Here is a 17,622-nt window from a genome sequence, read left to right on the forward strand (position 1 = left end):
GCAGCTTGACACAAATCACAAGCAAAAAAAAAGTTAACTAGTAAATACGATATCATTCACCATTTTCTAACGTAATAAAAATGTACAATTAATAAGAATCTGTAAATATTAAGCTATATAACTGCTTAAATAAATGGAGGATAGGTCCATCAGTGGCTATTAGCCAGGATGGGCAGGAATGGTGTCCCTAGCCTCTGTTTGCCAGAAGCTGGAAATGAGCGACACGGGATGGATCACTTGATGATTACCTGTTCTGTTCATTCCCTCTGGGGCACCTGGCACTGGCCACTCTTGGAAGACAGCATATTGGGCTAGATGGACCTTTGGTCTGACCCAGTAGGGCCATTCTTATGTTCTTACCTTTTCTTTCGATTTTATTCAACTTTTCCATTTTGTACTTGTAATTTTTCTATTTTGTTTAAATCAAAGCTTTCCACTTGATGATTTCAGTCAATCCACCCTGACTCTGGGGGGGAATGCTTTTGTGCTACTTTGGACAGATCAGTTTAGCTATTCCTTCCCTCACATCGTACTACTACCTTGGGTTCTATGGAAGATGCAGTTGGATAGGGCATGAGTCATCCTTATCACCCCCAAATGGCCCAGACAGTTCTGGTTTCCAGCTTTCCTACAGATGTCATCCCCTCCACCTTTAAACAGTAGGTTCTTCCCTGATCTCTTGACTCAGCAGAATGGCATAGTCTGGCATCCCAAGCCAAATGTGCTTCATCTCACGGCTTGGTTCCTATTCTGAAGCCATGCAAACCATTCTTAATATCACAGAAGACTCCAACAAGAAATGTTACTTAGCCAAGTAGAAAGGTTTCTCTGTCTGGGTCCAGCCAATTCATATCTTAGACAGTGGATATTTCTACTATTGTAGACCTGTCTTTTTACTCTAAAGATGATGGGCCTTTCCCTTAGCTGGCTACAGGTTCACCTGGTGGCCATCAGTGTATGTCACCTGCCATCAGACAGTTACTCCATCTTTAATGCCAGAAGTTTGTGAAGGGACTGGAGATCAAGCCTGCCCTGTCCTGTTGATGGCCTTCTGTGACGAGATAACTGGTTCTGTGGATGAAGGGAAAGCAGTGAACGTGTTGTTCCTTGACTTTAGCAAAGCTTTTGACACTGTCTCCCACAGTATTCTTGCCAGCAAGTTAAAGAAGTATGGGCTGGATAAATGGACTATAAGGTGGAGAGAAAGCTGGCTAGATTGTCGGGCTCAACGGGTAGTGATCAATGGCTCCATGTCTAGTTGGCAGCCGGTATCAAGTGGAGTGCCCCAAGGGTCAGTCCTGGGGCTGGTTTTGTTCAATATCTTCATAAATGATCTAGAGGATTGTGTGGATTGCACCCTCAGCAAGTTTGCAGATGACACTAAACTGGGAGGAGAGGTAGATACGCTGGAGGGTAGGGATAGGATACAGAGGGACCTAGACAAATTGGAGGATTGAGCCAAAAGAAATCTGATGAGGTTCAACAAGGACAAGTGCAGAGTCCTGCACTTAGGAAGGAAGAATCCAATGCACCGCTACAGACTAGGGACCAAATGGCTCAGCAGCAGTTCTGCAGAAAAGGATCTAGGGGTTACAGTGGACGAGAAGCTGGATATGAGTCAACAGTGTGCCCTTGTTGCCAAGAAGGCCAATGACATTTTGGGATGTATAAGTAGGGGCATTGCCCGCAAATCGAGGGACGTGATCGTTCCCCTCTATTCGACATTGGTGAGGCCTCATCTGGAGTACTGTATCCAGTTTTGGGCCCCACACTACAAGAAGGATGTGGAAAAATTGGAAAGAGTCCAGCGGAGGGCAACAAAAATGATTAGGGGACTGGAACACATGACTTATGAGGAGAGGCTGAGGGAACTGGGGATGTTTAGTCTACGGAAGAGAAGAATGAGGGGGATTTGATAGCTGCTTTCAACTACCTGAAAGGGGGTTCCAAAGAGGATGGATCCTAGACTGATCTCAGTGGTAGCAGATGACAGAACAAGGAGTAATGGTCTCAAGTTGCAGTGGGGGAGATTTAGGTTGGATATTAGGAAAAACTTTTTCACTAGGAGGGTGGTGAAACACTGGAATGCATTACCTAGGGAGGTGGTAGAATCTCCTTCCCTAGAAGTTTTTAAGGTCAGGCTTGACAAAGCCCTGGCTGGGATGATTTAGTCGGGGATCGGTCCTGCTTTGAGCAGGGGGTTGGACTAGATGACCTCCTGAGGTCCCTTCCAACCCTGATATTCTATGATTCTGTGGGGCTGGAGATCAAGTCAACCGTGGTGAGAAGGGCAGGAGCTGGAGAGCGAGGCCACCCCACACAGAAGTGGCTCCTGTCCTGGGGGCTGGGCCTAGCTCTCTGCTCTTGGCCTTGTGACCTTGGGGTCTCATTGTCTCAGGGTTCTTTGTTTAGTCTCCTCTGTGTGAACAAGCATCAGAGGAAGTGTGAGGCTCATGAATCTCCATTCTAGGTTCTGGAAGGAAGTGTGCTGTAGTGGTCACAGATCCTTCTCCCCCCTTCACCCCTTTCCCTCCAGCCTTTTCCAGTTTTCCCCTCAACTCTTCCCCTACGCTTCTAGTTCCAGTCTCCAACCCCTGGGCTCCTCATTCAGTCTGTTCCCCCTACCTATCACCTTTCTCTCCTCTCTTTCCCCCTCCCCCCTCCCCCCCCACGTCTTGTCCTCTCTATATCTTAGTGAGGCCACTTCCTGCTCCATGCTGCTTGGGAGCCTGCAGAGAGAGCTTTGAGAGCACAGAAAAAGCAGTCTCCTTGCTCTCAGTTCTGGTATCCAGCAGGGCGTAGGAGCTGGGAAGAGCAATTGCAGGGAAAGTCCTGCTGGGCCCCTGCATGCCTGGGCTGGAGCATGCTCCATGAACTCTTGGGAGAATTTAGCTGCCAAACTCTAACAAAAGTCTCCAAGGAGGTGGGACCTCAGATTTTTCAAAGGTTTATAATTTGGCAAAATTTGCTTTTTTCTTCTTTTTTCCCCCTTCCCATGGGCACAGCAAAAGGCACAATGGCTATCCCCACAAGCAAAATACCGAGTCCCTGTTCCAAAGCTTCTCAACAAAATGATTGTCAGAATTTTTGGGTGATTTTTTTTTCTCCCCCGATTTCAGAAACAGCTGAAACATTTTGCGGAAATTTTTCCCAAAAATCAATCTGAGGCAGACAGCTGGTGTGGAAAAACTTCAGCCTAGAAGGTTAAAATATGGCAAAGTTATAAGCAACTAAAACCAAGGTCTTATAATGGGAAATGTTGGGCAACCTTAAGTCTAAGTAGTACTACCTGTTCCACCTACAAATAAATGTCCCTGTTTTGGGGTAACTGTATCTCTGATCTTTAGACACGACAAATCCTGCATTTTGGCAGGGGATTAGACTAGATGACCTTTGCAGTTCCTTCTAACCCTCTGATTCTATGACCCACTCCATGGTCTGCTCAAGAGAGACCCCCTTTGGTCTCAGGCTGTCACCTGTCAGTCACCAGGGACACAGATCCTCTTCCCCCAGACCAAGGATTTAAGCTGCAGTCTCCCTGCAATTCCCAGAAGTTCAAGAAGCAAGTACAGTACTATGTTAAATGTAAACTACTAAAAAAAATCAAGGGAAATCAGGATTTTTCTTCTGCATGGTAGTTTCAAAACTGTATTAAGTCAATGTTGTTAACTTTTGGAAGAACATAACGGTTTGCTCAGAGTTATAAATATTTCAGAGTTATGAGCAACCTCCCTTCCCAAGGAGTTCGTAACTCTGGGGTACATTTATTTTACATTATCTCTGATTTTTTTGTCCTATTTTAAAACAATCCAAGGTCTAAACACATACTGAGCTTACCTTGAGCGCTTCAGACCCTTCGAGTTGGGTTTGCCCCCTTGGTTACAGGTTCAAGTTGGGTTTTTTAATCAAACCTGAGGTGCTGCAGTCAGCTTATGCTGACACTTTATACAATTGTGGAGCCTTTGTTTCCTGGGCTTCCTGAAGCAGGTAAAACAAGTCAATACTCCTTTGATGGAGGAGGAGCAGGGGGCCAAACTTCTGATGGTGGGTGTCTGTATGGCCAGTATTGGTATTTTGTGTGGATCACTCCCTTGTGATTCCAGATTCTCCAGGAAACCCAGCCAGTGAGCCAGGAACACACACATGCATATATCATTTATTGATTGAAAGGTCTGTGGATGGTCTGTGGATATTCTGTGGGCCCATGTTGACTAGTATGTCTCAGTACACTAATCTTTCAAGTTTTCAGGCTTCCAAGGTCTGGCTTACAAAAATGCAGGTAACCTCTATAATGTGGATGCAGTAGTCTCAAAGATATATGCCTTTGTTCATCATATCTGTCACAAAATGGTCAGAGGATGTGTCCAGTGCCAAGGCTCCTTATATGGGTGCTGTAATAATGCCATCACCACTAGAGAAGCTGGCCTTGGCAGTGTGGAAGCAACAGGAGCTGGACTAATACCAGTAAGGGCTGAAAAAAGATTTTTACAGCTGAGTGGCTTCCAATTTTAATAAACAAACAGATCCATCCTAAGGCCTATCCGTTGTCTGCACAAAGAGCAAAGACCAGGTGTACTCCTATCCCATCCCCTGGCCGTAGGTGGGTGAGAGATTCCTGTTCTCTGGGGTACCATTAAGTGCAGCACCACCTTTGTCATTTTGTTAGCAAACAACACAGTTTCATCCTGTTGCCTGGCTGGGGAAATAAATATATATATATATAATATATATATATATATCTCTCTCTCTCTCCCTCTCTCCCTCTCTCCCTCTCTCCCTCTCCCTCTCCATTGTGCATGTGTTCTCCAGGGCTGTAAACAGGGACTGATGCAGCTCTGTGACTTGGGTCTTGTCCCACTCACTGTTAGACCTCCACCCCCGAAGCATCGTGAAGCCACATCATGGGCTGGATTAACTGCCATTAGGAATTGAAATCCATTAGTGCTATCCATGCCATAGTGGAATTCTATTCCCACAACTGACTCTCCAGGATCAGCTCTAATGCCTCTGCTATATTACAGATACAGCTAACAAATTCCATCCAAAGGTCTCCACAAAGGGTTCAGAAATTGTCCACAATCTTTGCAGAATCTTGAAACTTGCATGTTAAGGACAGGCCTAAAACATGGCTCATCTGGAAACTGAATTAGGGGGATGGCGAGGAAAAGCAAACACACACTGTTCTGAGATATACGTTTAGGATGGGAAATGTCAGTTTTTTCCATTCTCCTAGCATATTCACTTTGCTTTTTTTACAAGCATGTTTTGAGTAGGCATGGTCTTGGGAATGCCTCTGTGCACACAAGAAATACCCTCCAGCTAAGCAGAGATATTGGTGTGGTAACTTTCAGCTAACAGGAGCCACTTTGTTGTATCCTCCTGTGACTTTAGGGAGTTATTGAGCAAACTGTGTCTTAAAGCTCGTGTGATAACTTCTAAAGACCTTGGACTGAGTTAAGGAAATGTCATCATTGAATCCCTTCCATGGAAACTAATAATCTGATTCATGCTTTGCAGGGTGAGCCTGGTGTGGGTTTCCTTTCCACTAGCTGAAGCTGCCAAGCTAGCTTATTTTAAAAGAACCCTATGTAATTGCAGAGGGGAGAGGGAGAGTGATTCATTATAAAAATGGAACAAAATAGTAAGAGCCTGTTATGCTCCATTGCTGTAGAAAATCTTTTCTAAGAAATGCATAGGTTCCATATAAAGCCCCAGAAAAACCAGTCTTTTAATTCACAGAATGTTTTTCACAGAATGTTCTATCCCAGTTGCTGTAAAACCCCTCAAAGTGCAAGCCATAGGTGACAGCGTTGTGGATGCTTTGCTTCAGGATTTGTTGGCCTTAGTTAATAAAAAAGTATCCAGCACATTTAAGGTAGTTTTATATATGTACATTTATTAAAACATGTTTTGCAGTTAAAGCTAAGGAAGTATTAAATTTAGTTGTTAATGTAGTGTGAATTGTACTCATTGTTTCTGGTCATCTGTCTTTCAAGTTTTTCAAATTCATAGATCACCTTCTCTCCCACTTCATTTTTATGCATAGATTAGAAAAAGAAAATAAGCTCTTTCTTTTTCAACTCCCAATTGATATCTCACCTGTGAACAAGCTAGTCATTGAACTGAACTAGTTGAATAAACTGGAATAAAGGAATATCATCTCTGCACCTGCAGAAGAGGCTACTGTTAGTCATACTTCAAAAAGCTTTGGTTCCAAGCGGTTAGCCAGTTACTTCTACTAGTTCAGTGGTTTGAATTTCTTTAAATCTTTGGCAGTAAACCTATAAACCTGGCCAGGCGCCTTCGCACCTTAACGGATCTTGTGATCATTGGGCGGTTCACTCAAGGTCTGCTGTGCCAAAAATAAAAAACAAAAGGGTTAAACATTTTTAAATAAACAAGTTGTTACCTTTTTATTTAAATTTTTTTACTAAAAATTTGCTTTATTATGGTTTTCTGTCATGTTAGATCATGATTCCTGCAGAGGACAGCTTGCTTATTTACCAGATCAGTAGTCGGGGTCACCAGTGTTAGGTGTTTGGCTGCGTGTGTGTGTTCTCCCTGTGTGCTGTCCCAGCTCTGCGCAAACAGCCAGCACAGCAGATCTCGAGTGAGCCACCCAATGATCACAAGATCCTTTAAGGTGCAAAGGCGCCCAGCCAGGTTTATTGTCAACGAAGCACAGTAATAGTACCTGGAAGACTACGAGGATACTAAGGCATGTATGCCTGTGACAATGGACGCAGCTCAGTGAATGGTGGGACCTTTTTATTCCTCCCTCAGCTGGACAAAGATACTCCCTCTGAGATACGTCTTTATACCCTGATATAAACAAGTTAGTAGTGCCTCTGACAGAGTTACTGCCAGCTGATGTGGCTAGTTATAACCCATTACCTTGTACATGTTGGTTTGATCAAAACATCTCTATTACGTATGGTCATCCTGACCTTCTCTTTTAAAAGGGGTTAATGTGTTCCTGTTACCTTTAGGGACTGTTTATATACCATTCTTGGTATGGGGTGTTCTGGTACCACCCTTTGGAAATGTGTTTTTGTGCGTAGCACTTCTTAGGAATGTGTGTGTTTGCAATATCAGCCCTGTTCTTGCCAGATTCGGTAAACAGGGCCTGCCTGATACCAGGCCTCTAATACAAGGGCTTCTGTCTCAGGCTCTCTTGCTACTACAGGGATGAGTGTCATTGAAACTGGCTGTGCGAGGAGATGATTGCTTTCAAGAGCCCATGTAGCATATTAATGGAGCTTACTGCTTTAGGAATCTGTCCACTGCACTGTGATCATTCCATCAGTTCTCTTCCTGCATATCAGGAAAGTACTCTATTTACATGGGTAGTCCTGGATGTCAGGAAGGAGTGGAAAGCCTCTGGTACTTTTGTAGTTAAAAATACATATTCTGTTGGCTCAGCATGGCAGGGGTACAGCTCTGGCCATCACTTTAACAGAATATTTGTATAGACATTGATTGGCATTCCCAAAGAGGAACTTTCTCGGAGAAAGCAAAAGATTCAGAAAGGAGCCAGAGGATACTACTTGCGCTCTTTTGCTTCCCCTGTCTTGAGTCTACAAGACACACACAAAGAACTACTAAGCACTACTGCGTGAAACTATTGGTCTCCCCTCCTCCTTTACCCTGTGATTTACTATGGGAAACAGACAATCACATGTGTTCTTGGGTACCAGATATCCCAGGAGAATTGTCCTGTTCCTCTGGATTCAGTAGGCTTCCAAGCATTTTCCTTAGTTTTTCAGCCACTTTCTACATTAGAAATGTATCCACTTGTGTTCTAACAATGATTTGATTTGTTTATCTGGCCTAGATACCTGATTCCCCACTTCACATCTGGTTCTGTTTCTCCCTCTTCCAAGTCCACGTAGTCCTTTGCCCCACCATGCAGCATGTGTCCTTAGGGTTGTGAGGTTTTAAGAGGAAGGTGAATTGGTCAAAACTGATGCTATACACAGCAGTCTTAACAAACAAGTGTACCACTTTTCAAAGTTCTTGCTGGTTGGGGACATCGAGATAATCGGTCACTCAGTTTCTAGCATCTGTATTATATAATAGACAAACATTTCTGTTATATTTGTCAAGCCCCATTTGTTTTTGTTTTTTTTTCTAGCTATGGCAGCCATTCGGAAAAAGCTGGTTATAGTGGGTGATGGTGCCTGTGGAAAGACCTGTCTGCTGATTGTATTTAGCAAAGACCAGTTCCCTGAAGTTTATGTTCCCACAGTGTTTGAAAATTATGTAGCAGATATTGAAGTGGATGGAAAGCAGGTAGGTACACATTTCTGCAACAGTTAAACATCACCTGTGTATGTGAAACCTCTAGAGAGAGGTATGTCCTTATAGGACCTAAAACGTGTTTGCAACACGTTTGGGGAGAAAGATGTCTTATGAGTGGTGATGTGCCTATAGCTGGCTTTTCTTTAAATGTCAGCAAAATCCCACCAGCCGTCTTTGATTTGAGAAGGTTATAAAAAATGCAGTTGTCCAGGGTATGAGCTTGTTGCAGTAACTTATTTTTCTGGCAGTGGTGGGTGGAATAATGCAAGGATGTCTTCTTGCGAAGAGAAGAGTGGGTGGCAACATTTCTGGATAGGTTAGCTGGTTCACTATTTTAGCAGTTCCACTGGTCATAATTTTGCAAACATTATGGTTCCTCTTCGTGGGCCTCTATATATTTCCACTTGTGGGAGTTACCTTTTGGGGTAAGTTTGCAAAACAATGTCTGGGGTTTAGCATGCGAGTGCCTTCTGGCAGCACTGACATAAGCCACCCTAGTCTCTATCAAACAGAATGCATCCTCTAGCTGCCTCTGCTCCTTCTCCATCACCACCAGTAGTGAGAGGGGCCCTCTCTGGTGTCCAGGTTGACTAAGACAACTTTGATAAATAGCTAATAAGGATAGTCTAATTAAGAAGCTCAGAAAATAATTTTAAGTATGCCTCCCGAGCTTTTACCTCTGGGCCCTAAGGCCTCTCCCAAGCAAGGGCAAACGTGCCTGGCCCTGATCCCAAAATGGGGTTTCAAAAGATGTGCCTCTTTCCAGACCACAATCTGATATGCATGTACATTGCCATCTGTGTCTGGGCGACACATCTCGGTGTGTGATAAGTGGCACTTTCACTTCTGGAACCAACAGGGGTAGATCTCAGGCCCACCTGGCTTCCTAAAGCCTTCAACCAAATGCAACATAGGGCCCTGTTCTGGCACTTAGACCAGACAGAACCAGATTCAGTGCCGAGGTCTTTACCTGTGTCATCCAAGAACACTGTTTCCTCAGCTCCAGAACCACCCACCATAAAGGTCTTGACACAGGATCCCTCCAGCCTCAGTGGCTGCAGTCAAAGCCATCAAGCCTCAGCTGGCACCAACACAGGAGGCTTCCTCCTGCACATCAAGCATTCAGTAATCTAAGCTGGTTATGCTGCCAGCGGCACCAACTACACGGAACCCCTTCTCCAGCTCAGGCAGATTTCTGCTCCAGGCTTATGTACAGACCATCTTTGCATTGGAAAAGGAGTGCCACCAGTGCAAAAGGACAGAGAAAGCACGTTATCGAGGAGGGAGGACATAGAAAGAACAAATAGCACCTTCTTTTCTAACACAGGTCCCCAGTGAGAGAGCGTGTGCAAAAGAACAGCCCCCAGCATCAGCCAGAACAGCAAGGCCATCTTCCAGCACTAGATACATTCATGCCTGTGCCTTGAGGAATATTGCTACTGAGGGTTCCTTGAATGCTGTCAATACTTGCTAATCAGAGATCTGGCCCACCAGTTAGAATCCTAGCCTCTCCAATGCATTATTCCTCATCCAGCCCAAAATCTTCAGGTAGCCCCTGGCTGGGTTTATTCCACTCTAAGGTTGACGTGGAGCACCTTTGAATCGGAGAGTCCCTTTTGGCAACCTCGCACTGGGACTCAGGATCATTCACTTCCCCACAGGCATGGGATCCTGAAAAGACTTTATACAAGGCTTGCTTCAGTTAATAATGTGGCCCTCTATGCAGAATTCAGTGAAGACCTTGTTGAATGAAGCAATATTTCCACTTTCCAGGTCACTATAGTATACAACTCCAGAAGGGTTTCCATTGATTCCAGCAACAATGGCCATCACCAGCACTAATGCTATCAGCACCAGCTCTTTGGCAAGTGGATGGGAATCTGGGGGGCAGTGACCATGAGTAGATTGAGTTCAGGATCCTGACGCAGGGAAGAAAGGTAAGCAGCAGGATACGGACCCTGGACTTCAGGAAAGCAGACTTTGACTCCCTCAGGGAACTGATGGGTAGGATCCCCTGGGGGACTAACATGAAGGGGAAAGGAGTCCAGGAGAGCTGGCTGTATTTCAAGGAATCCCTGTTGAGGTTACAGGGACAAAACATCCCGATGAGTTGAAAGAATAGTAAATATGGCAGGCGACCAGCTTGGCTTAATGGTGAAATCCTAGCGGATCTTAAACATAAAAAAGAAGCTTACAAGAAGTGGAAGGTTGGACATATGACCAGGGATGAGTATAAAAATATTGCTTGGGCATGTAGGAATGAAATCAGGAGGGCCAAATCGCACCTGGAGCTGCAGCTAGCAAGAGATGTCAAGAGTAACAAGAAGGGTTTCTTCAGGTATGTTGGCAACAAGAAGAAAGCCAAGGAAAGTGTGGGCCCCTTACTGAATGAGGGAGGCAACCTAGTGACAGAGGATGTGGAAAAAGCTAATGTGCTCAATGCTTTTTTTTGCCTCTGTCTTCACGAACAAGGTCAGCTCCCAGACTGCTGCGCTGGGCATCACAGCATGGGGAGTAGATGGCCAGCCCTCAGTGGAGAAAGAGGTGGTTAGGGACTACTTAGAAAAGCTGGACGTGCACAAGTCCATGGGGCCGGACGAGTTGCATCCGAGAGTGCTACAGGAATTGGCGGCTGTGATTGCAGAGCCATTGGCCATTATCTTTGAAAACTCGTGGCCAACGGGGGAAGTCCCGGATGACTGGAAAAAGGCTAATGTAGTGCCCGTCTTTAAAAAAGGGAAGGAGGAGGATTCTGGGAACTACAGGCCAGTCAGCCTCACCTCAGTCCCCGGAAAAATCATGGAGCAGGTCCTCAAAGAATCAATCCTGAAGCACTTACATGAGAGGAAAGTGATCAGGAACAGTCAGCATGGATTCACCAAAGGAAGGTCATGCCTGACTAATCTAATCGCCTTCTATGATGAGATTACTGGTTCTGTGGATGAAGGGAAAGCAGTGGATGTATTGTTTCTTGACTTTAGCAAAGCTTTTGACACGGTCTCCCACAGTATTCTTGTCAGCAAGTTAAAGAAGTATGGGCTGGATGAATGCACTATAAGGTGGGTAGAAAGTTGGCTAGATTGTCGGGCTCAACGGGTAGTGATCAATGGCTCCATGTCTAGTTGGCAGCTGGTGTCAAGTGGAGTGCCCCAGGGGTCGGTCCTGGGGCCGGTTTTGTTCAATATCTTCATAAATGATCTGGAGGATGGTGTGGATTGCACCCTCAGCAAATTTGCGGATGATACTAAACTAGGAGGAGTGGTAGATACGCTGGAGGGCAGGGATAGGATACAGAGGGACCTAGACAAATTGGAGGATTGGGCCAAAAGAAATCTGATGAGGACTGAGAAATCAACAAGGACAAATGCAGAGTCCCGCACTTAGGATGGAAGAATCCCATGCACCGCTACAGACTAGGGACCGAATGGCTCAGCAGCAGTTCTGCAGAAAAGGACCTAGAGGTGACAGTGGACGAGAAGTTGGATATGAGTCAACAGTGTGCCCTTATTGCCAAGAAGGCCAATGGCATTTTGGGATGTATAAGTAGGGGCATTGCCAGCAGATCAAGGGACGTGATCGTTCCCCTCTATTCGACATTGGTGAGGCCTCATCTGCAGTACTGTGTCCAGTTTTGGGCCCCACACTACAAGAAGGATGTGGAAAAATTGGAAAGAGTCCAGCGGAGGGCAACAAAAATGATTAGGGGATTGGAACACATGACTTATGAGGAGAGGCTGAGGGAACTGGGGATGTTTAGTCTTCAGAAGAGAAGAATGAGGGGGGATTTGATAGCTGTTTTCAACTACCTGAAAGGGGGTTCCAAAGAGGATGGCTCTGGACTGTTCTCAGTGGTAGCAGATGACAGAACAAGGAGTAATGGTCTCAAGCTGCAGTGGGGGAGATTTTGGTTGGATATTAGGAAAAACTTTTTCACTAGGAGGGTGGTGAAACACTTGAATGCGTTACCTAGAGAGGTGGTGGAATCTCCTTCCCTAGAAGTTTTTAAGGTCAGGCTTGACAAAGCCCTGGCTGGGATGATTTAGTCGGGGATCGGTCCTGCTTTGAGCAGGGGGTTGGACTAGATGACCTCCTGAGGTCCCTTCCAACCCTGATATTCTGTGATTCTATGATTCTATGATCTATCCGACTACCGCTCCCTGATGCTCAAGATCATAAGATGGGCCAGTTGATTGGGATGGCGATGATCCACAGGAACCAGATAAGTCCCCTATTGGGAATAGTACAGATGCCACTTCCCTAGACAATCAGATTGGAACAGTCACATACCCACTGACAAATACAAACAGTTCCTGAAACTTTTAGGTATGATGGTTTGTATGCTTCAGTTATAGACTGGGATCACAACACCAGAAACATTCCTTATTTGACATTTTACAAAGAGATAACTGCCTAACTTCCCAATAGTGGTCTGTTGAACACAGTCAAGGATATGGCTTTCATCTGTCTCCTCTTCCACCTGTTGTAAAGAAAGTAGATCGGATGTACCCCATCCCCTCCAAAGGTCACCAGTTTCTGCAGCAGCACTTGCTTGCCAACTCCCTGGTAGTGTCTGCTGCTCAGGAAAGATGTTGAGGGGCTAGAGCTGCTCATTCAGCCCACATGAGTACAAAAGTACCTTTTGGATGAAGGTCCTATTCTTTGGGAATCTCTGGGCCTCAGAGTGGTGAATTACCAACCCATAATGGTGGGGTACAGCTATACCATATGGGATACAATGAACCCCATTTTGGACTCTCTCCCCAAAGAACAAAAAGAAGCAGACAGAATCCTGGTCAAGTGAGGGCTGGATGTTGGCTCCGCATTCTTTGGGGGCAGCATATTATGCTACAGATACAAGTGCCAGGAAAATGGAGATTTCTGTGAGTGTGAGTGCATGTGTCCTAGCTTAGATATTCAGGGCTAATGCTATAGTCTAAGTAAAATCAAGGATCTGCCCTTCAAGAAAAACTGCGATTTTTAGTGACAAATGGATTAGATCCTAGGAAAGATCAAGACAACCATAACCATAGCTCATTCACTAGGTGTCTTCCAAAGAAGGTTCTCATGCCATGCTTTCTGTGACTAGAGACCGATCCCAGCTTATCCTCAAGATATGTAGCACCAAAGACGATACCAGCCACCTGCCAAACCAAATACTGAGAAATTCCAGTAACACAGTACCAGGATTTCTCATCATACCCCTTTGCAGCATGTAGCATCTGCCTCAAAACAGTGGATTTGAGGGTACTTTCAAGAGACAAATACCACTCTAACAGCACCTCTTCAGATCTCTGTACCCTATCTCCTCTCTTTGGAACTTGTCGTCTCCTCCTCCTGTAGTGGTTGCTACTCCCTTACTTTTGGTCATTGGGTATTGGACACCAATCTGCAATCTTGGCAGTCTATCCAGTTCTGCGCTTCATCCCCTCACCATTGTCTCCTTCCTTCCTCTTTTGGGACCAGTCTCATGAGGGAATCTTCTTATATGAACTGGTATCCCTCCTTGCAAAGGGAGAATAAAATCCCACTTGAATATCGAGGGAATGGATACTATTCTTATTGCATGATATCCAAGAAGGCAAGTAATCTTAAATCCATCCTAGTATGAAGGAACCTGAACAAGTACACTCACACCTTCAAGTTCAGGATACCCATCTTGAGAGAGAGCGTATCTCATCCCTATCCCATGGAGACTGGTACATAACCCTTGATTTAAAGGAGACATGATACGTGATTCTAGATACTTTCACGTTTCATCAGGAAGAGCCACATCAAATACCTGAGGTGTTCTACATGGGAATTAACTATCCAGTTCAAAATTTTCTCTTTCGGCCTGTCCATAAGCCCCTGGTTATTCGTGTCTAGCAGTGCTGGCCGCCCATCTCCGATGAAGGGGTGTTTATGTATACCAGCACCTGAATGATTAACTAGTAAATGCAAAACCACAGCAAGAACTGGCATTTTGAATATACATGCAACTTGTTCTCTTCTCTCGTACCCCAAATCATCCATGAGAAATTCACAGTCCAACCCATCCATCTTATTGGGGCATTCCTGGATTCAATCCAGGCCAGAGCTTTCCTCTGAGGACAGGTTCCTCAAGATCCAGCAAGCCCTGATCACACTCAGTGCCCAGCCACCCAGCTGACACAGTTCATTTGAGCCTTATAAGCCCTATGGCCTCTTCAGCATATGTGACCCCTCAAGCTCACTTTCATATGAGACCCCTGCAGTATTGGGTCACAGAACACTACATTCTAACTGTGCAGTTTACAGAGGAAACTTCAGAGGGGTAGCCGTGTTAGTCTGTATCAGTAAAAACGAGGAGTCCTTGTGGCACCTTAGAGACTAACACATTTATTTGGGCATAAGCTTTTGTGGGATATAACCCATTTCATCTGATTGCATCTGATGAAGTGGGTTATATCCCACAAAAGCTTATGCCCAAATAAATGTGTTAGTCTCTAAGGTGCCACAAGGACTCCTCATTGTTTGTTTTTAGAGGAAACTTGTGATCACTCCTGAAGTCCTGCAACAGCTTTCTTGGTTGGGGCCAGGAAAAATATCTTGTAGGGTGTACAGTCCATCACTTCTGCTCTCACATCCACATTCGCCACTGATCCCTCCACCTCATCCCCGATGGAAGTCTTGGTTGCGCCCAAAGTTCATGACTTGTGGTATGCCTGAGAATCCAAATGCCACACCAGTGTTTTCAGGCCAGTGTGATGGGTCCTTAGGGAAACTGATATTGGTTAATAATGGACAACAGCACAGCCAGGTTCTCCATCATTAAGTAGAGCAAAGAAACTAGATATGGTGTACAAAGCACCAGATCCATCTGGTTGGCATATATCTGTTGGGGAAGAAAATGTGCAAGCAGACTTGTTGAGCAGCAAGATGCCGAATCTATATGAATGGTCTCTAAAGATATCAGTGGTCAGAAAATTTTATCAAATGGGGCCACCCAAAAATTATACTGTTTCACATCAAGACAAAATACCAAGCATCAATTCTGCTGCACCAGAGCAGGAAGAGGCAATACCTCTCTCTCAGATAAATTTCTTCTGAAGTGGGACCTGTCTCTCCCCTGCACCTGTGATCCCGGGGTCATTAGAATCACAGTGACTGCCTGCTTTGATTTTTCCTAACCTGTGACCATCCCAATGCTGGTACACAAATTCCTGGACCTCTCTAGGTAGCCACCCTAACCTGCTTGTCTCTGTCTCTAAACCACTTGTCTCAGTATAGAATACTGCACCCAAATCCCGAGATGCTACATCTCACAGCATGGAGGACAGCCTGGTTAACTAGGGTGGATCACAGCTGTTCTTAAATTGCAATCCATCATTCTCATGTCTAGAAAGAGCTACACTCTCAAATACTAAACAAAAATGAAAAGATTTTGCATCTAGACCAATGACAAGATTATGCCTCCATCCCAAGTTGGGGTTTTTGCAGATATGGGTTACTTATTGCATCTTGTAACCCAAGGTCTGGTCTGTTGGGTATATTTCTTAAGGTTCATGTGGCAGCCATTTCTGCTATTAGCACCATGTCAGAGGCAGACCAATTTTTCCCTCCACCCCAGTCTCCAGATTTCTAAAGGCTTGACTAATGCTTTTCCCCCAGCCAAGGAGTGTCCTTCCTCTTGATTTAAATTGTGTACTAATTCCTCCTCTTTTCTCCTCCCCCCTCTCCCCTCCCCCATTTTTGAACTTCCTAGATCAGCTTCTTTAAAACATCTTATTTCTAAATACAGCTTTCCTTATTGCCTTCACCTCTGCAAGGAGGGTAAGTGTATTCCAGGCACAGTGACTACACCACCTTACACCATGGCTCAAAGATGGTTATAAGGACCCATCATGCCTAAGGCGATGGCCAGTTACCGGTAGATCAGCGCTGTTGTGATCAATGCACTGGCATCGATTTAGTAGGTCTGGCAAAGACCCTCTACGTCGATGGCAGAGCGATATCCTGTCAACTCTGGTACTCCAGTTCCCCAAGAAGAGTAAGGCAAGTAGATAGGGTTGCCAACTTTCTAATCGCACAAAACCGAATACCCTTGCCCCACCCCCTGCTCACTACATTCCCCCTCCCTCAGTGGCTTGCTGTCCCCTACCCTCACTCACTTTCACTGGGCTGGGGTTGGGGAGTGGGAGGGGGTGAGGGCTCTAACTGGAGGATGCTGGCTCCGGGGTGGGACTGGGGATGAGGGGTTCAGGGTGTGGGAGGGGGCTCTGCTGGGGTAGAGGATTGAGGTGTGGGGGGGGGGGGCTCCATCTGGGGGTGCAGGCTCTGGGGTGGGCCTGGGGACAAGGGGTTTGGGGTGCAGCAGGGGGCTCTGGGTTTGGGGGGCTCAGTGTTGGGGTTCAGGCTTACCTCAGGCAGCTTACCCAGCAGGGCTAAGGTAAGCTCTCTGCCTGTCCTGGCACCACACTGCACCCCAGAAGTGGCCAGCAGATCCCGCTCCTAGGCGGTGGGGCTAGGAGGCTCCGTGTGCTGCCTCCCTCCACACAGGTGCCACCCCCCAGCTTCCGCCTGCAGGCACCCCCCTACCCCCCGCAGCTCCCATTGTCCACGGTTTCTGGCCAGTGGGAGTGTGGAGCAGGTGCTCGGGGCAGGCGCAGCACACAGAGCCCCATGGCCCCCCTGCCTAGAACCTGGACCTGCTGGCTGCTTCCAGGGCACAGCATGGTGCCAGGACAGGTAGGGACTAGCCTGCCTTAGACCTGCAACACTGGCGACCGGACTTTTAATGGCCCGGTCGGCGGTGCTGACCGGAGCTGCCAGGGTCCCTTTTTTCGACCAGATGTTTCGGTCAAAAACTGGATGCCTGGCAACCCTAAAATTAGGTGGGCGGCGTCTCCCATTGACACAGCACTGGGTAGACACCGCGGTAAGTCAGCCTAAGCTGTGTCAACTTCAGTTACATTTATTCATGTAACTGAAGTAGTATAACTTAGGTCAACTTACCGTGGTAGTGTAGATAAGGCCTAAGCTGGTATCTGACTTGCACCTCAATCAATACATTTCCCTTGCTGTCTTCTTCCTAAAACGCCATTCCCATCCCACGGAAACACACTTGCACGCTGTGTTAAAAGAACTCCTTGGGTTTACCTAGACAGTACAACATCTATTAAGACAAACTCTGTTTATAGTTCATGAGGGAGACTCCCCTTGGCATCTACCTCTAGACACAGATTGTCCCAGTGAATTAAGAGATGCATAGAATTGTTAAATCATAACTAAAGTACCTGTATCTACAGTCTTAAGAAATTCTACTGGAGCCACTGCTACAGCTATCGCTTCTTTCAGGCACAT

At 45.8% G+C, this 17,622-nt stretch overlaps 1 protein-coding gene across 1 annotated transcript in view; it reads left to right on the plus strand.

The window, feature by feature from the left end:
- Positions 1-17,622, plus strand: part of RHOA (ras homolog family member A) — a 67,160-nt gene that overhangs the window by 35,315 nt on the left and 14,223 nt on the right. The window contains exon 2 of the mRNA XM_007061769.4: positions 8,135-8,292. Coding sequence (XP_007061831.2) covers positions 8,135-8,292 — 158 coding nt within the window. The remainder of the gene's footprint in view (positions 1-8,134; positions 8,293-17,622) is intronic.

The sequence above is a fragment of the Chelonia mydas genome, chromosome 7, assembly GCF_015237465.2.
Source record: "Chelonia mydas isolate rCheMyd1 chromosome 7, rCheMyd1.pri.v2, whole genome shotgun sequence".
NCBI lineage: Eukaryota > Metazoa > Chordata > Testudines > Cheloniidae > Chelonia > Chelonia mydas.